The 23,298-nt window shown below is 46.8% G+C and overlaps 1 protein-coding gene across 1 annotated transcript in view; it reads left to right on the top strand.

The window, feature by feature from the left end:
* Positions 1–21,041, top strand: part of LOC114510623 (sialic acid-binding Ig-like lectin 5) — a 209,017-nt gene extending 187,976 nt beyond the window's left edge. Inside the window, 5 exon segments of the mRNA XM_036013257.1 lie at positions 18,846–19,220; positions 19,444–19,722; positions 19,977–20,024; positions 20,254–20,508; positions 20,592–21,041. Of these exon segments, the coding sequence (XP_035869150.1) occupies positions 18,846–19,220; positions 19,444–19,722; positions 19,977–20,024; positions 20,254–20,508; positions 20,592–20,899 (1,265 nt within the window). The 3' untranslated portion in view covers positions 20,900–21,041.
* Positions 21,042–23,298: the final 2,257 nt, after the last annotated feature.

Here is a 23,298-nt window from a genome sequence, read left to right as displayed (position 1 = left end):
CCAGGGGCCCTGCTTCCCTAAGGCTCAGGCCCTTGTGGCTGTGAACTGGGGTCTGTGGCAGAGGGAAACTCAGGTGTGCTCCAGGACCAGGGACAGCGCCAACCCTTCTATTGGGAGTTCTCAGGTCTGGCATGGAGAACAGGGCGCCCCCTGGAGGCAGAGGCTTGACCTGCCTCATGCGGGGGTAAACCTGGGGAACGAAGCCGATGGCACTCTGTCCAACAGGGCAAAGGTGCACCCACACTCCTCCTCAGTCCCCCTTGGACACCCTGACATCCTAGGGAAGAGGAGCCCTAGCTACAGAGAAACAGTGCATTTCTCAGAGGCCACTGGGTTCTATGCCCCTCATGGCTGACTCCAGGACACCTACATCAGACACTTGCCCTTCCTTCTTTTGCTCACAACAGTGGGTTGATTATGTTCTTTTTCCTTTAACCCCTTCCTTGTACTGTCATGGAGCCATCCACAAGAGGAAACATGATCTGTGGCTCTTTTCTATGCCTGGCAGTATCCAGTCCCAATTCAGGTCCAATGAAGAAATGAAGAATCAGAAGTCTGTTTGAGATATTGTATTTGGAGCTGCTAGGCCACTGAAATAATTTCTGAGATTCAAATCATCCTACATGAAGGAAATATATTCAGATTGGGAAAGACTTCTGTGACCTCGGTGGACCAGAGCAGGGGGAATGTTATCATGAAGGGCAGAGCAAGCCAGACAAGGTCAGGAGAAAGTGGAGGTGGGGTAAGGAGAGCCAGATTCAATAGATCAACAAAGATGGGAGGTCTTTCCTGTCTGGAGGAAATGTAAAGAAGTTACAAGGTGAGAGTGCAGAGTCCTGGGAACCCTGAGACTGAGCTCACAGCTGCATAAGAGTCCAGTAGGTGTCTAACCACAAACTGTGAGAAGAAACCCACCAGCAGCACCCTGACCACTGGGGCTGGAAACAGGGCTGTCCTTCTAAGTTCTGAGCACGAGGGGCCCATTGATCTGAGTGTGAGTGCAGGCACCCCTTCTTGTTGCTTCTTGTGTGACCAGACTTGGGCTGAGGACCAGGACAAGGACAGGATTGGGTTTCAGGTAGGGCCTGTCCCCCTGCCCCTCCTGCTCCTACATATGTTCTGAGAAATATGAGAGAGCAGAGACAGACCACTCTTGGTCCATTCTCTGAGGGGGATGGGGATGACTACTTGGGACAGGTCACATGAGTGGCAAGTGGGATACAAAGGGGCCATTGTGATAGGCTGTCACCAGAACTAGGTGAGAAGATCTCTGCCTTCCCTCCCCTCTTTTCACTGGAAGAAGGAAAGCTTCTTGCACAGGGCAGGTTTGGGATACCACTCTCCAGAATGAATGATAGATAGAAATCTACTCCTTCCCAGAGAGCAGGGACTGACCCTGTGAGCTCAGGGGCTGGACCTGACCCTCCAAGGCCACATGGTGCTGCTGCCCCTGCATGTGGGATAAGAGGACTGTGGGACACTGCTTCTTTTTTATTGGGGAACAACTTAGAGAAGAATCAGAGAAGCTGCAAGTGTGAGGACTGGGGATACTGAGGACAAAGTACCTGTGTATCCTCATGCTCTTATCTTCTCTCATCCTGAAATCTATGGGTTACTGTAGAATAGTTTGCACCTTTTGGTTTAAGGAAGAGGCCAACTTATACCATGATCCTCTTGTGCTGTAACAGACTAGCTGAAGAGCTGCAGGAGGTGACCAGCAACCTTGGGCCAATCCAACCTCTTAGGGAACCTCCACCTGTTATGGTTTCCAGAGAAACACAGGTGTCAGGATGGGGAGGGAAGGACATGGCTCCTTCAGGAGAAGACTGATTAGTAGATCTTGTCACCAAGAGGAAACACCCTCTGTGGTTGGGTCAGGAAGGTCAGAGCCTCAGATAGAAGGCAAAGGTAACATGAAGGACCCTCCTGGTGTCATATGTTTCTGAGTGGTGTCTCTGTCCCCTCCCTCCTGCTGACTCAGATACCTGACATCCACATCCTGGGGACCCTGAGGTCTGGACACAGGGGTTTGGTGAGGGAGTATGACATTCAGCCTTTACTGGCCACATTTGACTCTGAGTCCAGCACACATGCCATGATGCAGAAAGTCCAGTGCATCTTTGTACTTTCTCCACCTGGGACCTGTGGGTGAACTCAGCTCTTGTGTATGCTGCTGGTTCGTGGGAAGAGCCATCCTTGTTTTTGTATCATGATTTTCATGCTGTCGACCACGACATCTTGTATACCATTATTTTTGTTTATTACTGTGATAGAGGAATACATTTGCATTTTGAAATTTGATTTTGCCTTTTGTACCCTTGCTAACTCTCTTATTAATCTCTGAAATGTATCTGTATATACTTGTGGATTTTTCTATATATGCAATCTTATATGAAGAAGGAAAGCTTTGTTTTCCTTTCAATTGTTACAGCTTTTACTGATTGTTATAGGTTTTATAGACTAGGATCCAATACTACTGCATTAGGTGCAATGATTGCTGAAGGCGACCCTTACCATGTCAGGGAAATTCATTTTTATTCCTGGTGTTCTGTGAGTTTTATCATGAAGGCATTTGAAATTGCTAATGATCATTGTTTTATCTCTTGAGATTTAATCAGTAAATTGAGGATGAGGATCACAGATTTGTTGCAGCACACGTGGACCTGCAACGGAATTCTGTCTGGAAGACTTGGGCCTTGTAATATAATCCAAGTACCTATCCTCAGTTTTTTAGTGTGTGTGTGTGTTATAGAGGTATAATGACATATGATATTACTTCAGTCTGAAGTCGTACTTAATGATCTGACACACGTATCTATTGTGATGTGCTCAGCACAATATGTATTGTCAAATACACACTTTTTTGTTTTGATGAGAACTTTAAAAATTTTTATTAATAATATGCTCTCCTAGCAAATCTTTTTTAACAAAGATTTTATTTGTTTATTTTTAGAAGAGGGGAAGGGGGATGATAGAGAGGTAGAGAAACATCACTGTGTGAGAGACACATTGTTGGGTTGCCTCTCAGCACACAACCCAGGCGTGTGCCCTGACTGGGAATTGAACTCATGACCCTTTAGTTCACAGGCTGGTACTCAATTCCCTGAGCCACACTAGCCTGGGCTCTTAGTAATTCTTAAATAAACAACATGGTCTTATTAACTATATTACTATAGTTAATGGTATTAATACCCACTGTTATTAACAGTAGTCACCATGCTGTACATTACAGACTCATGATTTAATTATCTAATAACTGCAAGTTTGCACTTTTGACCACCTTCAACCCTTTGGCCCACTCCCCACCCTCTGCCTCTGGCCACCAGCAGTCTCTTGTCTCTATCTGTGAGCTTGATTTTTTTAAAAATTTTCACATTTAAGTGAAATGATATGAGCTTTTCTCTACCTGATTTACTTCACTTTGTCTAAAGCCTTCATGGTCCATCCATGTGTCACAAATGGCAGGATTTCCTTTCATTGTGTGACACAAACATCTTCCACTGTGTATATAGTGCATTTTCTTTATCCTTTCATTTATCAATGGATACTTAGATTGCATTTGGACCTTGGCTGTTATAAATAATGCTGCAAGGAATACAGGGGTGCATATATTTTCTCAGGTTAGTATTTTCGTATCCTCCAAATAAATGCCCAGAAGTGGAATTGATGCATCTTATGTCAGCTCTATGTTTAGTTTTGGAGGAACTGACATTGATTTCCATAGCAGCTGCCCCAACTTACATTCCCAGGCATAGTACAAGGGTGCCCCTTTCTGTACTTTCTTGCCAACACTCATTCCTTGAGATTTGCCAGACCACTCAGAGATGTGAATTGTGGGGGCACAACCATGGACATCCTACCTCCTTTATTCCTTGGCTTGCACAAGACAATCTTCTTTGCAATATGTGAAGAGTCCCAGGTGGGTGGGGGGTAGAGCTGGTTCATATGTTCCCCAACGGAGGGGCAGCCCCAGGTTTTGTGGGACCTGATATTTATACTAACGATGAGATCACAGCTTCAAAAAAATTATGAAAGGAACATGTGGCACCTATGAATTTTTCTAAAAAGAGAAAACACATCACATCAAGCAAGAAAAGATAAAATATCCCTGGCTGGTGTGGGTCTTGGATTGAGCACCAGCCTGTGCATCAAAGGATCGCCAGTTCAATTCCCAGACAGGGCACTTGCCTGGGATAGGGGTCAGGTCCCCAGTAGGGGGCACATCAGAGGCAACCCACACTGATATTTCTCTCCCTCTCTTTCTCCCTCCCTTCTCCTCTCTCTAACAATAAATAAATAAAAGATTTCAAAAAAGTAAAACTAAGGTGCTGAGAACCAAAATACAAGAGAATTCAGACAGTTGCAGACTATTTTCATTCGTGTATGGTGTTCCTGTTGGACCCACCTGCATGGCACATACCCCCCACATTTTCAACTGATCCTGTTTGATTGTCTCTTTATGGGAGAATAATTCTGTCTTATAGATATAAACATATATATTATGTTAGTAATCATTATTAATTATTATCATAATATAATATTTATGTAATGTAGCCAATAGAAAGAGAGTCAGTACTTCCTCTGGCACAGGAGACTGACATTTCACTTTCCAGTATAGTTCAAGAAACTTTCATTGATCTCAAGACATGTTACAAGGAAACTCTGAATTGTTTTACTTCATGGTCATGTTTGGGAAAATGTTCATCAAGTTTCTATCATTCATAAAAGAGCAGCAGGATTGCAGGCTATTTCCACACATCTGTGGAGCGGGGATTTGAAAGGGTACTGAGCTTGTGAGGTGACCTGAGGATGGAGCTTCCTGAGTTTAATGTGGTAGGTTTGCTGCTGTGCTGAGGGCCAGCATTTGGGTCACCTGGAATGGAGGGAGATCTCACACCACACACCCCATTTTGAGGGTGCCTGTGCATTGTTGCTGTCCCCCAGATCCCCAGACTCCAGAAGACCATCACTTGTGCACACCATGTCTCCAAAGAGGCCTCAGAGCACAGCGCTTTAACATTCAGCTTCTCCCTGGGTTCCACCCTTCACTCGACTTGGGTCTAAATTCCTTCTGCTCCCACCAGCACATGTGTGGTCTAAAGGGAATTTAAAATTATCCTTTTCCAGAATGCTTAGTGGTTTCAGCTGGAGAGTGGGTCCCCTGAGTCACCAGGAGCAGCTCTGACTGCCATGCTCCCTGGGTGACCTCCCTCTTCAGTTAGGTGGTCAGCTTTCCATCTGGACAAGATTCTCAAACTCTTGGTATAAGTACTTGCAGGATCTGGCAGAGGGCTGAGGCTGAGACAGGGTGATTTCTCAGTCCCCTCCACACCCCCACAGCATGTGGAGCCCAACTTCCCCTCCAGGACTGGCCACAGCTCTGTCATCCAAGGCTTCCTGTTGGGGCATCATTGGCCCCACCTCACAGCTGTGCATTTCCCTCCCTGACACAGGGACTGGGACAGCTCTGCTCTGTGAGAAGCAGACATGGTGCCCCTGCTTCTGCTGCCGCCACTGCTGTGGAGGGGTGAGTGGTCCTGGGAAGGGGGGATGGAGCAGTGGGAAAGTGACTGAGGTTGCAGCTGAGTGTCTGTGCCCCTTCCAGGGTCCCTGCAGGAGGAGGCAGGCTATGAGCTCAGAGTACAGGAAAAGGTGATGGTGCAGGAGGGTCTGTGCATCCATGTGCCCTGATCCTTCTCCTACCCGTGGAGGTCATGGTAGTCCTCTGGCCCCCTCTACATCTACTGGTATCGAAATGGGGCCATCACCCAGCAGAATGTTCCTGTGGCCACAAACAACCCATATAAACCAGTGAAGAGGGAGACCCATGGCCGATTCATCCTTGCAGACCCCAGGACCAACAACTGTTCCCTGAACATCAGAGACGCCAGGAAGAGTGATGCAGGCACCTACATCTTCTGAGTTGAGAGAGGAGATGATGTGAAATATACTTATAAAACTAAGATGTTGACTTTGCAGGTGACAGATATGGCAGGGGCCCAGGAGAGGACACTGAGACCTGGGACCCCATCTTAGAACAGGAACAGGACACTGGGACACCCCCTGATCCAGGCCATGGACTCAGCACCCTGGGAGGACACACAGAGGACACACAGGACCCAGGATGAGCTCAGGCCCTGGGTCAGGCGTCCCTCTCAGGTTCATACTCTAGGTTCACAACCCTGTGGGGAGGTGTTCCCAAGCACCTCCCCCTCTCCTCCTTAGAACTGACACAGAAACCTGACATCCACACTTCAGAGGAGCCTCTGGAGTCTGGCCGCCTCACACAGCTGACCTGCAGCCTGCCAGGGTCCTGTGAAGGGGGAAGCACTCTTGCCTTCTCCTGGGTGGGGGCTGCTCTTGACTCTCTGAACCCCCAGACCCTCCACTCCTCGGTGCTCACCTTCACCCCAAGGCCCCAGGGTCATGGCACAAACCTCACCTGTCAGGTGAAACGCCAGTGGCCTTTGGTGACTACAGAGAGAACCATCTTGCTTAATGTTTTCTGTGAGTGTGGGAGGCTGGCTGGTGTCCTAAGGGCAGTGAGACTGGTGTGTGCACATGTGTGTGTGTGTGTGTGCGCAGGAGACTGACCTAGCCTGAGAACACTGGTGCATGCATCTCACTGCTTGAGGGGAGTGAGCTAGAAAGGCAGAATCCCACCTTCCTGCTTCCCACCATCCTGCTTCCTGCTGCTCCTCCCCTCTGAAGTGGGGCCATATCTTTTGTCCCATATGCCCCAAGGAGGCTCACCATTGATGGGTCCTACAGAAATGTCACAGATAGGAGAGGACCTCCCTCTCTGGGGCTGGACCTGCCCCTGGGGCTGCCAAGGAGCTGAGGGGGAATCACACAGCGGCTTTCACACAGCGGTGAATGGGATCAGATATGGGAGAAGCAAGGAGGAAAATCACCACCCTCCCTCCCTCACCTCTTCTGGTGGGTGTCTGCCCTGTGTTCTCTCATTCTCTCTCTCTCTCTCCCTCTCTCTCTTCCTCCTTCCCCTTCTCCTTCTCTCCCCAAAGCCTTCAACATTCTGCAAAAAATCCCATCTTTTACCATCTTGGAGGACAAGGGTCTGTAGCTGCTCTGTGTGGCTGACAGCAACCCCCTCCACAGCTGAGCTGGTTCCTGGCTTCCCCAGCCATGAGCCCCACCCCCATCTGCGGCGCTGAGATCTTGGAGCTGCCTCTCCTGGAGGCTGGGGAAGGAGAGTTCACCTGCCAAGCTGGGTCCCCGGCTGGGCTTCCCAAATCTCTCTCAGTCTCTCCTTGGTCTTTGAATGTGGGGACCCCTCGGGCAGGACTTCTGTATTCTGGCAGGGTAGGGACACTGCTGACCCTTCTCTTCACTCCCCACAGACCCCCCAACCCTTGGGACCCTCCTGCTCCTGAAAGGACAAGGGTCTGGGCTGAAGCTCCTTCTCCCGAGCCAAGAAGACTACCTCGCTGCACTGGAGACTCTGCTGGAGGGAGACAGCAGCAACGACTCCTACACCATCACTTCCAGCTCCACAGGACCCTGGGCCAACAGCTCCCTGAGCCTCTGTGCAAGGCTCAGGGCTGGCCTCAGACTCAGCTTCCAGGCTGAGAATGTCCAAGGGGCTCAGAGCGCCAGTGTCCTGCTGCTGCTGCCAGGGAAGGGGCCTGCTGGGGGCGGAGCCTGTGGGAGAATGGAAGGGAACAAGGGAGGACTGAGCTGGGGAAAGAGGCTGTGGCCAGCAAGGGCGTTATTTGCTAGGACAGGACCCTCCATCTCCTGTCTGAACAAAACCTACAGCTGCAGCGGGTTCTGCAAAGATGTGGGAAGACAGGACACAGAGTCCTGAGAGAGGATAGGCTCACGCTCCTCTTCTTTGCAGGACAGGCAGTATACATGTGCAGAGTGGTTCCTGCAGCTCTTGGTGGTGCTGGTGCCATGGTGCTCCTGTCCTTATGCTTGTGTCTCATCTTCTTTTACATGTAAGCCTGTGTCCTGGGGAGGTACAGGGAGCTGTGTCATGGAGAGTACAGAGAGAGGCCTCTAAATCCCAAAGGTGGAGCTAAGTCCATATGGAGAGGTCTATTTTAATATTTCATATTTTTAAAGATTTTATTTATTTGTTTTTAGAGAGGGGAAGGGAAGTAGAAAGAGAGGGAGAGAAATATCAATGTGTGATTGTCCTTCACATGTCCCCCACTGGGGACAACTGGCCAACAACCCTGACATATGGCCCGACTGGGAATCAAACTGGCGACACTTTGGTTTGCAGCCCATGCTCAGTCTGCTGAGCTACACCAGCCAGAGGAAGAGGGGTCTTTTTTGAGAGGGATTGGGTAGCACCTTTATTGAGATAAAATTCTTGTATTTATTTTATTTTGAAAATATATTATTTATTTATTTTTAGACAGAGGGGAAGGGAGGGAGACAGGGAGAGAAACATCGATGTGTAGTTGCCTCTCGTGCACCCACTACTGGATACGTGGCATGCAACCCAGGTATTTGCCCTGACTGGGAATCAAACCGGCAACCCTTTAGTTGATAGGCTGGTGCTAAATCCACTGAGCCACACCAGCCAGGGTAAATTCTTATATATTTAAAATGTACAATTCAATGGCTTTTTGTTCAGTCACAGAGTTGTGCACTTATCACCATAATCAATTTTACATCTTTTTCATTAGCACAGATGAACTAAAAAATCCCTTATTTGTCATTTTTGCCACCATATTCGCCCCAGCCCCAGATAGACACTAATCTATTTCCTGTGTCTCTAGATTTGCTCATTCTGAACCTTTCGTATAAATAGGATCCTACAAAAATGATCCTTTTTGACTCTTTTTTCACATAACAATATTTTCAAGATTCATGTGTCATTTTTTATTCCTTTTTATTTCAAATAATATTCCATGGCATGGATGCTGCACTTTTTGTCTCCTTATTCATTGATGGACAGTTGGGTTGTTTCTACTTTGGGGCTCTCTGGAATAACACTGGTATGATTGCTTACGTAGAAGTTTCTCCCTGTGTAGGGGCCTATTGTGATGTAAGTGTAGTCTCAGTGAAACATCTGGTCATGTAGGGGACTGAGTACTCACTTGCATGTCAGAAGGTCTCTGAGTTAGTTTCTGCAATCTGGATGCCTCAGTGGTCTTCTCAGGAAGTGGAGGCAGCCTGCCCACCTGTGCCTGAGCCACTGTGGCTCCAGACTTCTTCCCTTAGAGTGAAATTCCACAAGAAGCAAACAGGCAGAATACAAAAGGTCATGAATGATGAAGACGCTGTCATGGGTATAGTCACCTGGGTGCATGATGTGAGTATCTTCTCGTGCAGTGTAGGGGGAGGGGCTAGGCATGTCCCTTCAATGAGTGTGGACTGAGCTGCTCAGAATTTCCCCAAACCCGCTCCTCTGTGGTCACCTAGACAGACAGCTGGGAGTAGACTTCCCCTTCTGAATTCAGAGCCCAGGGTCAGCCTCCTGCCCCAGCACTACTGACCACTGAGTTCACCTCACCTCTTTCCCAGTATAGCCTGCCAGAACTGTCTCTCCAAACCCATTAATTTCTACCCATTCTGGGCATGTTTCTTCAACTCTCCTCATCTCAGTTTCCCTATCTGTAAATGGAAATAGTAACAGTATCATTTATATTTGGTTTCAGTGAGGATAAAATGTGATTAGTAAGCCCTTGATGTGGTCTAATCAACTGTAGCATTACAAAATTTCAAAGGAATGAGCAAATAGTTGAGTTCCTGTGGAGTGTGTGTGGAATAAGAGGATGAATAAAAACTGTTCTATCAGCTCAACCTCCCTTCAAGACATGTCTGATTGATTCTCCTCTGACTCTCTTCTCTCCCCTTCACTCAGGGTTCCTAGCAAAATCCACAGCCAGACAGGCCGCCAGACCAAGTGTCACCCATGGGGGATTCTTCTCCATTGGGAGAGGAGCAGGATAGCCAGTACGCCAACTTCAGTTTTCAGAGGGGGAAACTGTGTGAGGCTCAGGACAAGGAGGCCACCAGCACCTGCGTGTACTCAGAGATCAAGAAGACCAGCAAATGAGAACTCTCTCAGAGATCAGGCCTGACTAGAAACATTACAGTCTCCCTGAGGAAAAGAATTTGGGGACTAATTGGTGAAGCATAAGGCAACCTCGTGCAACATTAACATTAACCACTGTAAGGGTATCTGCAGGCAGAGCAGAAAGAAGGTGATGGGATTGGAGAGACTTGGGCTCAAGTGCAGACTTCAGCACTTCCTATGGCATTGTCTTCAACCGATTTACTTCATTTCTTTGTCCTCAGTTTCCCATTCTGTACAGTAGGGATCATGCATGCTACTCAAAGGCAGCTGTGAGCATTAAAGAAATCATAAGCAACAGAGGTCCAAGGCTTGCCTGTCTCTCTTTTTTTAACAGAAAGGTCCTGGTGGCAAGTTCTCCTGAAGTCAAGGGTGACCAGCCATAGAAGACAGGGTGACAACTTTTTGCTCTCATTTTCCATCCCAGAACTCTTTGAAGCCTATACAGGCAAAGACATCCCTGTCTACCTTTTGTTTTATTCATGATGAGGTATCATAGTTCCTCTGGGTTCATTTCACCTCACTTGTACCTGTCCATTCTCCAGCACCTCCTGACTGTCATTCCCTTCCCTGTCCCATGTGCAGCCCCACAGGGATCTTTCCAACCACCTGTTGGCTGTAAGCATGAGCTGACTAGGCATTCCATCACCAAAAAGAAATTTTTTCAGAGACAAAGGATTGATATGCAGCCAGTGCAGCCACAGTGAGCCACGTGTTTTCTGTAAAAGGTAACCACCTAAAGCTAATCTGTGCATAGTAAATGAGGACCACCCTCGAAGTAATGTGCCCAGAAATGCAATAAAAGCTTGTCCAGGCAGGGGTTGAGGTCATCTCTCACTGAGAGAGTGATCATCCCGTCCCCTTTTCTTTACAGGACTTCTTTAGTCTGAGTGAATTTGTTTATCACAGCCACAACACATGGGCCCTGCCGGCCAGGGTCTGCATCACTTCCTGTGCTGTTGTAAGGTGTCACAATGCCTATCTGATGAGGTGTAGGGAGGTGAATGCCACAGACATTGTGACACAGCATGAGACTACTACAAGGGTGACTAGAACACAAGCACCCAGATACTAGGACAGTAGATCTGACAACCTAGTTGGCTACTAAGTAACTCACAAGTGGGCAGTATATACAGTGTGGAGATGCAGGACAAAGAGATTGTTCACACCCAGGCAGGGCATACAAAGGGAGTGCAAGATTCATCATATTACTTAGAAAACTGCAAAATTTAAAACATGAATGGTTTACTTCTGGAATATTCCATTTAGTATTTTTGGACCATGTTTGAACACAGATAACAGGAACCATGGAAAGCACAACTGTGGATAATAGATGACTGTAATAAATCTGTTTTTTCAATGTTTCCTAATGGTTGTTGCTGAAGTGTATCTTATAATCATAACAAGAACCACAAGGGATGGTCTGATCACAACAATGGCTGCAAAGGGGAAATGTCTGTGGGGTGTCCACAGGTAGAATGGGCCTAGGTGAGTGCCCCAGTGACACAAGACAAGCACCTGCATGTAGGTGATTTATTTCCTCAATTTTAGAAAGTGGTGCTGAGGAAAGAAGGGGGCAGTTACAGTGTGGAACTAGGAGGGCTTTGGGTCCCACATCCACTACATGAACTCCAATTTCAGTATGGCAAGAAGTTGAATTGTGACTCTTGTTTTGGTAATAACTGGTTAAACCATTCTGCTCAGGACTTGTGCTGAAAATAACAAAATTCTTTGGGAAAAAAGCAAATAGAACAAATAAAACTCTTCATTTTAAAAATGTAGAATAATTGAAGATCAATGAAAATGTGCACTTGTTAGACTAGTATTTGGGGGAATACTTGAGTCCAGAAAATGAGACAGAATATTTAAGCCAAGATACCAAGGTTTCCAATGGCATTTACCCACACTGATCATGTAGCTTTGGTTCTGTGGCCTTCATGACCAGGAAATGAAAGGGGCTTGGAGACAAAGGGGAATGAAGATAAATTCTGAGGCTCCTGGGGAACCTTCCTGTTTAATTCTTGACTTGAGATATGATCCCATAGTGTAACTTACATGCTTGTGTAATGTAAGCTATTTTAATAAGGTACCATATTATGTATTTCTCATATTTATAAATGTATAATATCATACTATAATATATAAAATACAATATGAAAAAGTACAGTATATTACTCACTGTAATAATTAGTTATATGTTCATTATAATATTTATAAGACATTTATATAATATAAGCTATAATAAATATATAAGGTTTGTACAACATGAACTATATATATTTTTTTCACAACCAATACATAGAAAACTATTTGAAACCTGAAATATTTTTGTTCCCATGGTTGCCTTTTGTGGAAAAATTCCAAGGAAGAATAACATTAAACAGCGTTATGAGAGATCAGAGGGATGAGAGGAAAAGCGCAGACATGAACCCAGCCCACTGCCACGCCTTCTCCTGACTCCTCCTTCCCAAGAAGGACCCTGCCTTGCCGAGCCCCTGTATCCTAGGTGCCCTGCTTACCTAAAGCTCAGGCCCTTGTGCCTGTGGGCAGAATTCCTTGGCAGAGCTATCCCAGCTGTGCTCCAGAATCACGGACAATGCCAACTTTTCCTGGAGGAGCCCTCAGGTCTAGCATGGAGGATGGTACGACCCCTGGAGGCAGAGCTTTGACCTGCCTCATGTGGGATAAGGCTGGAGAATGGGGTCGTTGGCCTTCTATCCTACAGAACAGAGGTGCATGGAAACCCTCCTCAGTCTCCCCTTGGACACGTCCTCATCCTTGGATACAGGAGCCTTAATTTCAGAGACACAATGCATTTCTCAGAGGCCACTGGGTTCTTTGCCTGTCAGGGCTGAATCTACTGTCACCTCATCCAGAAAACCATCTGGGTCAGACTCTTCCCATTCCTTCCTTCTTTTCCTCACAAGAGTGGTTGGTATTTTCCCTAGCTTTCAATCCCTTCCTTGTACTGTCACAGAGCTCTGCACAACAGAAAATAGGATCTCTGAGTCTTTTCTGTGCCTGGCAGTGTGCCCAGTCCCAATTCAGCTCAAATGAAGAATTGAAGAAACATAAGTCTGGTAGGTATGTTCTTTCTGGAGCTGACAGGTGAGTCAAATAAATTCTAAGTTTCAGTTCATTCTACCTGAAGAGTAAACATTCAGAATGGGGAAAGAATTCTGTGACATCAGTGGACCACAGCAGGGAGAATGTTATCATGGAGGGCAGAGCAAGCCAGGCAAGGTCAGAGGAAGTGGAGGTGGGGCAAGGAGAGGGACATGCAATATTTCCATAAAGATGGGAGGCCTCTTCTGTCTGGAGGAACTGTAGAGAAGTTAGAGGGTGAGAGCACAGGATCATGGGAATCCTGAGAATGAGCTCACAGCTGCACACAAGTCCAGTGATTTTCCAACCTCAAGCTGACAACAGAGACCCACCAGAGGCACCCTCATCTGTGGGGCTGGAGTCAGGGCCACCCTTTTCACTCTGGGTTTCTGAGCATGAGAGGCCCCTCATCATGAGTATGAGTTCAGTCACTCCTTCTTGAGGCTTCTTATGTGACCAATGTGACCAGACCTGGTCTTAGGACCAGGACAGACAGAGAGAGGGTTTGGATTCTGGTAGGTCCAGGTTCCCAGATCTTACTGCTCCTAGAGATGTTCTTAGAATTCTGAGAGAGCAGAGAGGGACAACTCTCCATGTGTTCTCTGAGGGGGGTGGGTATGAACACTTGGTACAAGTGACATGAGTGGGGAGTGGGCTGCAAAGGGGCTCTCCTGACAGGGTGTCACCATACCTACAGTGAGAAGAGCTCCACCTTCCCTTCCCTATTTGTCCTTGGGGAGAAGGGAAAGCTTCTGAGAGAGGGCAGGTTTGGGAAATGACCTTCCAAAAAGAGCTATAGATAGAAATCTACTGCTTCCAAGAGATCAGGGAGTGACCCTGTGACCTCAAGGGTCCTGTACATGACCCCCACTTCTCTCTTCCCAAAATCTATGGGTTTACTGCAGATAGTGTACACCTTCTGGTTGAAGGAAGAAACCAAATGTACCGTGATCATCCTGTGCCTGAACAGGTCAGGTCAGTACCTGAAGAAGACAATCAACAACCTCAGTTGGACACTACCTCCTTGGGGACCTCCACCTGTGACTGCTCTCTGAAAAACATAGATGTCAGTGTGGGGAAAGCAGGACATTGCTCTTTCAGCAGGAGAAGACTGCTTAGGAGATCCTGTCACAAATAGAAAATGTCATACCTGGATGGGACAGGTAGGGCCAGAGCATCATCAGCCAGAGGGCAGAGTTAAAGAGAAGGACCCTCTTGGTGTCATACCTTTCTGAGTGGTGTCTCTGTCTCTTCCCTAGTGCTGACTCAGATACCTGACATCCACATCCTGGGGACCCTGGGATCTGGGCACAGGCGTCTGGTGAGGGAGTATGACATTCACCTTTTACTGGTAAGATTTACCCTGAATCACTCTCCACCAATACACATGTCATGATGCAGAAAGCCCTGTGCATCTTTGCACCTTCTCTACTCGGGACCTCCAGGTGAACTCAGCTCTTGTTTATGCTGCTGCTTCTGGGAAAGAGCCATCATCACCTGGTAGCTCCAGTGACCACACAGAACAGAGTCAAATCTGTAAGTAGTGGGCCAGGGCAAACTTTCTCCTCTGTGCTCCAAGACCATCAATTGTTCCCAAGTGTGAAGGGTGCCTAGATGTGGACACAGGGACATGCTAACTCTCTGGGTATGACAAGTCCTCACTGGGGTGAGCTTGGAAGAGGATGTGGGAGATGGGGTGTGTGGGACCAAGAGCAGGGAGAGCATATGGACTTTACCCAGACATAAACTTAATGATTTAATATATGTATGTATCTCCAAGTGCTCACTACAATATCTCATGTTAGCATCCATCACCACATAGAATTCCACACCTCTTCTCTTGTAAACAGAACTTTTAACAATTTTCTCTCTTAGCAATTTTCAGATGTACAATACATTATTAAACACACGTATCATTGTAGTTAATAATACTAATACCCACTCTTATTAACTACAGTCACCATGCTCTTCCTGATGTCCCTATGACTTAGTTGTATTAGGACTGAAAGTTTGCACTTTGACCACCTCACCCATTTTTCCCTACCCACAATTTCCTCCTCTGGCTACCACCCATCTGTTCTTGCTATCCATGAGTCTGACTTTTTGTTTTAAATGTTTTATTGTATTTTCATTATCATTTAGTCCCCTTACCTTCACAATCACCCCACTGTTGTCCATGTCCATGAGTCCTTTTTGCTTTTTGCTCAATCTCTCCACCCTGCAACTCCCCCCAACACTAGCTGTCATCTGGTCTCCATCCATGAGTCTGTCTCTGTTTGGCTTGTTAGTTTAATTTGTTCATTAGATTCTACATATTAGTGAAATCATGTGGTACTTTTCTTTCTGTGGCTGGATTATTTCACTAAGCATAATGCTCTCCAGGGCCATCCATATTGTCACAAAGGGTAAATTTTTCTTCTTTTTTATGGTTGAGTAGTATTCCATTGTGTAAATGCCCTATAGTTGTTTTACCCACTCATCTACAGATGGACACTTGGGTTGCTTCCATATCTTTGTGATTGTAAATAATGCTGCAATGAACACAGCAGTGCTTATGTTCTTTCAAATTAGTGTTTTGGGCCTATTTAGGTATAATCCCAGAAGTGGGGTGACTTGGTCAAAAGGTATATCGATTTTTAATTTTTTAAGGTACCTTCGTACCGTTTTCCATAGTGGTTGCAACAGTCTGTGTTCCCACCAACAGTGCAAAGTGTTCCCCTTTCTCCACATCCTTGTCAGCAGTTGTTGTTTGTTGATTGATTGATGATAGCCATTCTGACAGGTGTGAGAAGATATCTCATTGTGGTTTTAATTTGTATTTTTCTGATGTTTAGTGATGGTGAGCATCTTTTCATTTGTCTGTTGGCCATCAGTATGTCCTCTTCAGAGAAGTGTCTATTTAGGTCCTTTGCTTATTTTTAATTGTTTTTTTTTGGTGTTGAATTTGTAATTTCTTTATAAATATTGGATATTATCCCCTTATCAGGTGTATTGGTGAATATGTTGTATCCCTCTGTGGGTTGTCTTTTCATTTTGCACCAATTTCCCTTCTCTGGGAATCACCTACGTATTCTATCTCTGAGTTTGATTTTATTAAAGTTCCCACATATAAGTGAGATCGTACAGTATTTGTCTTTCTCTGTCATGTTAATTCATTTAGCCTAAAATATGGCACAATCATATTTTATCATACATACACCACATTTTCTTCATCCTTCATTTACCAATGGGCACTGAGCAGTCTACCAACTGAGGTTGCTTCCCCATCTTGCCTATTGTTTATGATTCTACAGTGAACATAGGGGTGCCTAAGGGTTTTCAAGTTAGTGTTTCATTTCCCCCAAATAAACACTCAGAACTGGAATTGCTGGATCTTAGGGCAATTCTCTATTTTCAGTTTTGGAGGAACTGCCATATTGATTTACATAGCAGCTGCTCCAACTTAACATTCCCACAGACAGTGCAAGAGAGTTCCCCTTTTTGAACATTCTTGCAAACTCTTATTATTTCTTGCCATTTCTATAATCCACATTGAGATTTTCTAGACAACTCAGTGATGTGAATTGTGGGGGCACAGCCATGGAAATCCTACCTACTTTGATTCTTTACTTGCACAAGACAATCTTCTTGATAACGTGTGAGGAGTCTGAGGTGGGTGTGGGTTGAGCTGGTTACCTCTGGTTCACATGTTCTCCATGGGAGAGGCAGACCCAGGTTTTCTGGATCCTGCTATTTATACTAATGTTGAGATCACTGCTTCAATGAAACAGTGACATGTGGCATCCATGAGTTGTTCTGAAATGAGAAAACACATCACATCAAGTAAGAAGAGCTAAAATGCTGAAAACCAAAATACAACACTAATCAGACAATTACAGATGATTTGCATTAGTAATGTGGTTTTCCTGTCTGGCACAGCTGCAGGACTACCATGTTCCTCATAGTTTTTTGACTAATAGTCTTTGATTGCTTCTTCATAGGACAACAATTCTGTGTTACAGTAATATATATTAATATTACATTAGTAATCATTATTAATTATTACAATACAATATTTATATAATATAGGCAATACAAGGAGAATTAACAGTTCCTTTGGCACAGCAGATTGGTGTTTAATTTTCCTGTGAGCAGTATTTTGCCATGTATAAAACACTCCCATGTATAATACACACCCACGTTTTTGGCCAAAAGATTCAGGAAAAAAATCATTTATTTTAAATTTTTAATTCCATTTTTAAAAATTTTTATTTATTTAGTTTCAGAGAAGGAGAAAAGAGAAAGACAGGGAGGGAAAGAAACATCAATATGTGGCTGCCTCGCCCAAGCACCCAACCAAGGAAATGGCCCTCAATCCAGGTACGTGCTCCGACATGGAATCAAACTTGTGAACCGTTGATTTACAACAGAACACTCAGTCCACTAGCCACACCAGCTAGGGCCAACTATTTATTTATTTATTTATTTATTTATAGAAACTAAACTGATTATCATATTCTAGGATATTATTTTGCATATGGATATCATCATTGCTTTCTAAAGTTACACACTTAATGCAAAAGCATAATTAAAAGAATTTAAAACATTTATATAGAAACTGAATTAATGCCACCTGTGTATAATGCACATGCTTATTTTTCTCTCAAAAATTTGGGGAAAAAGTGTGCCTTATACATGGCAAGACATGTTCAATCACACAATTTGTTACAGGGAATATCTGACCTGTTTCACCTCATTGTCGTGTTTGAGAAAATGTTTATCAAGTTTCTTTCTTTCATAAAAAACAATAGGATTGCAGGTTATTTCCACACATCCCTGGAGCCCTGGCTGGGACTTTGAAAATGGACCAAGCTCATGAGGGGTACTGGGATGGAGCTTCCTGAACATTAAGGCTGAAACTTTGCTTCTGTGCTGAGGACCAGGGTCTGAGATTCCTTTGAATGGGGTGAGATCTCCCTGCCCACATCCCACTTTGAGGGTTCCTGTGTGCTTTTGCTGTCCCATGCACCCTCTGACCATGGAAGACCATCACTTGTGCATCCCATGTCCTCAAAACGATCAGAGCAAAGGGGTTTATCACTAGGCTATCCCCTGGGTCCCATCCTCCACTGGAATTGGGTCTAATTTCCATCGTCACCTACCAGCACTGGGGTTGTCTAAAGAAAATTTAAAATCATCCTTTTCCAGAATGTTCAGTGGTTTAAGCTGGAGGGTAGGTCTCCTGAGTCACCAGGAGCAACTGTTACTGGAACAGTCCCTAGGTGCCCTCCATCTCGACTTCAATGTCAACTGCAAGATGATCACATTCAGATTCATATCTGGACAAGCCACTCAACATCTGGGACCATGGTAGATCCACCTGCAGGGTCAGGTTGGGCGAAGTGAGATAGGATCATTTCTCAGCCCTCACAGCACCCCCCCATAGCATGTGGAGCCCAAGTTCCCTATCCAGGCCTGGCCACAGCTCTGTCACCCACGACTTCCTGTTGGGGCAAAATTGGCCCCGCCCCACAGCTGGACATTTCCCTCCCCGACACAAGGAACTGGACCCACTCTGCCAGTGAGAAGCAAACATGCTGCCCCTGCTGCTGCTGCCCCTGCTGTGGGGAGGTGAGAGGGCCTGGGAAGGGGGATGGGCAGGTGGGGGAGGCCTTGGGGCCAATGCTGAGTGTCTGTGTCCCCCAAGGGTCCCTGCAGCAGCAGCAGCCAGGCCATGGTATCCAAATGCAGGAATCTGTGAGCGTGCAGGAGGGTGGATGCACCAACGTGCCCTGCTCCTTCCCCTCTGCTTGGACTTCATTGTATCCCTCTGTCAATATCTACATCTACTGGTACCACAGTGGGCACTACCCACAAAACCGTGAACTTGTGGCCACGAATGCCCGAAATACACCAGTGAATGGCGAGACCCAGAGCCGATTCTTCCTCATGGATCCCAGTGCCAACAACTGTTCCCTGAGCATCAGAGGTGCCAGGAAGAGTGATGCAGGAATCTATGTTTTACAAGTGTATTATCACCTTAATTATTACCAAGAGAAAAAGCTGACTTTGCAGGTGACAGGTATGTCAGGGGCCCAGGAGAGGATGCTGAGACATGGGACCCATCTTAGGACAACAACAGGACCTTGGGACACTACTTGATCCCAGCCTTGGGCCCAGGGTGTTAGAAGAGACATAGGACCTGGGGTGAGCTCAGGCCCTCAGCCATGGGTCCCAGATGGGGGTCAAATTCTGGGTCCCCATTGCATCCCCATGTCCCAGGCACCTCCCTCTCTCCTCCTCAGACCTGACACAGAAACCTGACATCCACATTCGGCGGCCTCTGGAGCCTGGCCACCCCACACAGCTGAGCTGCAGCCTTCCAGGGTCCTGCAAAGAGGGAAGTCCTCTCATCTTCTCATGGGTGGGGAGTGCTCTTGACTCTCTGAATCCCCAAATCCTTCGCTCCTCTACATTTTCCTTCACCCCGAAGCCCAGTGATGATGGCACCAAAGTCACTTGTCTGGTGACACTTGTAGGACCTAGGGTGACCACATGGGAAACCATTCAACTCAACGTCTCCTGTGAGTGTTGGAGGGACAGCTGGTGTCCTGGGGGCAGTGGGACAGGCGAGCTTGATTTTGTATTTGTGTATTTTGTGTGTGTGTACAGTAGGCTGAGCTAAAAGGAGGGAACTTATTTACGCATCTGAGTGTAGAAGGGGAGAGGGCCAGAACACACCTATCCCACCATCTTGGTTCCCACTGTTAGTCCTTGTGTTGGAGTGACTCCCATCCACTCCTGTCCTCTGAAGTAGAGACATATCTTTCTCTCCCAGATGCCCCACAGAACCTCACCATAGGCATGTCCTTCAGAAATGTCACAGGTAGGAAAGAACTTCCCTCTCTGGGGCTGGGGCCTGACCCTGGGACCACCGTGGAGCTGTGGGTGGAATCACAGTGTGAATGGGATCAGATATGGGAGCGGCAAGGAGAAAAACCATCACCCTCCCTCCCTCACCTCCTGTGGGTGGGTGCTGCCCCTGTATCCACTACCCCCCCCCACTCTCTCTCTCTGTCTCTCTCCTTCTCTGAATCTGCATTTCTCTCCACTAGCTCTCAAGATTCTGCAAACCACATCCCTTCCCATCCTGGAGGGGGAGGCTCTGAGGCTGCTCTGTGTGGCTGACAGCAATCCCCCTGCACAGCTGAGATGGTTCCGGGGGTCCCCAGCCCTGAACACCACCCCCATCTCCAGCACCGCGATCCTGGAGCTGCCTCCAGTGGGGACTGGAGAAGAAGGACAGTTCACCTGCCAAGCTCAGCACCCGCTGGGCTCCAGAAGTATCTCCCTCAGCCTCTCTGTGGTTTGTGAGTGTGAGCGAACCTTGGGGCAAGTCGCCTGGGTCCTGGTAGGGCAGAGAAACCACTGACCCTTTCCCTCACTCCCCCAGACGCCCCACAGCTGCTGGGACCCTCCTGTTCCTGGGAGGACCAGAGTCTGAACTTCAGCTGCTCTTACTGAGCCCAGCCTGCCCCCTCGCTTTGTTGGCGGCTGGGGGAGGGGCTGCTGGAGGGGAATCACAGCAACGCCTCCTACATTATCACCTCCAGCTCCTCGGGGCCTTGGGCTAACAGCTCCCTGAGCCTCCACACGGGGCTCAGCACCGGCCTCAGCTGTGAGGTTGGGAATGTCCACCGGGCCCAGAGTGCCAGTGTCCTGCTGCTGCCAGGCCAGGGGCCTGCTGGGGGCAGAGGCTGAGGAAGAAAGGAAGGGATCAAAGGGAGGATGGAGCTGGGAAAGAGGCTGTGGCTGGCAAGGGCATTATATGCTAGGACAGGACCCTCCAACTCCTGTCCAAGCAGAGCCTACAGCTGGTTCTGCAAAGACGTGGGAAGAAAACAAGACATTGAATACTGGGAGAAGGTGGGCTCACTCCCCTGTTCTCTGCAGGTCAGGCAGTACGTGAGTGCAGAGTGCTTCCTGTGGCTCTTGGCGGTGCTGGTGCCATGGTGCTCCTGTCCCTATGCTTGTGTCCCATCCTGTTTTGCATGTAAGCCTGTGTCCTGGGGAGATACAGGGAGCTGTGTCATGGGGAGTCCCTGGAGAAGGCCCAGGGTCCCAGAAAGGTGCAGTTAAGTACAAACGGAAGGGTCTTTGGGGGGTTGGATGGGGTAGTGGCTTTATTGAGATAAAATTCTTAATGAATCTATTTAATTTTTAAAAGATTTTAATTATTTTTAGACAGAAGGAAGGAGTGAGAGGGGGAGAGAAACATCAATATGTTGTTGCCTTTTCTGTGCTCCCTACTGAGGAGCTGACTCAGGCAAGTGCTCTCATTGGGAATCCCATGGTTCACAGGCCTGCGCTCAATCCACTGAGCCACACCAGCCAGGGCTAATTCTTATATGTGTAAAGTGTACAACTGAATGGCTTTTAGTTCAGTCAGAGTTGTGTAACCCATCACCGTAATCAATTTTAAATCTTTTTCATTAGCACAAAATGAAAAAAATACCATATTTGTAATTTTGCCACCATCCTCACCCAGGCTCCAGGCAGACACTAATCTATTTCCTATGTCTCTAGATCTGCCCATTCTGGACATTTCATATAAATGGAATCCTGCAACATGTGATCTTTCCTGACTCTTTTTTCACACAGCACGATATTTTCAAGGTTCATATGTTATTTTTTTTATTCCTCCTAGTTCCAAATAATAGCCCTTGGTATGGACTGTGCACTTTTTATTTTCTCATTCATTGATAGGTAGTCGTGTTGTTTCTACTCTGGGGCTCTCAGGAATAACACTGGTACGATGGCTTGTGTGGAAATTTCTCCCTGAGAAGGGGCCTATCGTGATGCAAGTTTAGTCTCGGCCAAACACCTGGCTATCCAGGGGATGGAGCACTCACCTGCATGTCAGATAGGTCTTAAAGTCTGCGTCTGGAGTCTGAATGCCTCAGTTGTCTTGCAGGGAGTGGGAGCAGCCTGACCCCCTGTGCCTGAGCCATTCTGGCTGCTGACTTCTTCCCTTAGAGTAAAAGCCCACAGGAAGCAAACAGCCAGGGGACGAAAGGTCACAAATGAAGACCCTGTCAGGGGTATGGTCACCTGGGTGAGTGATGTGAGTATCTTCTCATAAAAGGTAAGGGGAGGGGCTGGGCATGTCCCTTCAATGAGTGTGGACTGAGCTGCTCAGCATTTCCCCAAACCCACTCCTCTGTGGTCAGCTAGATAGACAGCTGGGAGTTGACTTCCCCTTCCTTATCCAGAGTCCACGGTCAGCTTCTTGTCCCAGCTCAGCTGTCCACTGAGCCCACCTCACCTCTCTGCCTGGTACAGCCTGGCAGAACTCTCTCTCCAAAACTATTACTTTCCACACATCTGGGCATGTTATTTAATCTCTCTGTATCTCAGTTTCCCCATCTATAAGTGGAAAGAGTAAAACAATCATTTACAGTTGGTTTCTGTGAGAATGAAATATGATTAGTAAGCCCTCAATATGGTCTAATCAACTGTAGTATTACAAAATTTTAAATGAATAACAAATAATTGAGTTCATGTGGAGTGTGTAAGTAAAAACCTGTTCCATTAGCTCAACTTCCCCTTGAGACCATATCTGATTGGCTCTTTTCTCTCCCCTTCACTCAGCATTCCCAGCAAAATCCACAGCCAGACCAGCCCCCAGACCAACTGTCCCCCATGGAAGACGCTTCTCCATCAGGAGAGGAGCAGGATACAGAGTACGCCAACCTCACCTTTCATGGGAGGAAGCTGTGTGAGGCTCAGGACAAGGAGGCCACCAGCACCTGTGTGTACTCAGAGATCAAGAAGACCAGCAAGTGAGGACTCCCTCAGAGCTTAATCCTGGCCAGAGGCATCACAGCCTCTCTGAGAGAAAGAAGTCAGGAACTAATTGATGAAACCTGTGGAGACCTCGTGCAATATTAACATTAACCACTGTAAGAGCATCCACAGGCAGAGCAGAAAGAAGAAGGATGATGGGATTGGAGAGACTTGGGCTCAAGTGCAGGCTTCGGCACTTCGGAAGGCATTGTCTTCATGTGAGTCACTTCCTTTTTTTCCCTCAGTTTCTGTTCTGTACAGCAGAGATGATACATGCTACTCAAAGACAGCTGTGAGCATTAAAGAAATCACAA

Source organism: Phyllostomus discolor, chromosome 12, assembly GCF_004126475.2.
Source record: "Phyllostomus discolor isolate MPI-MPIP mPhyDis1 chromosome 12, mPhyDis1.pri.v3, whole genome shotgun sequence".
NCBI classification, from domain to species: Eukaryota; Metazoa; Chordata; class Mammalia; order Chiroptera; family Phyllostomidae; genus Phyllostomus; species Phyllostomus discolor.
This window is presented reverse-complemented; position numbering and strand designations above follow the sequence as displayed.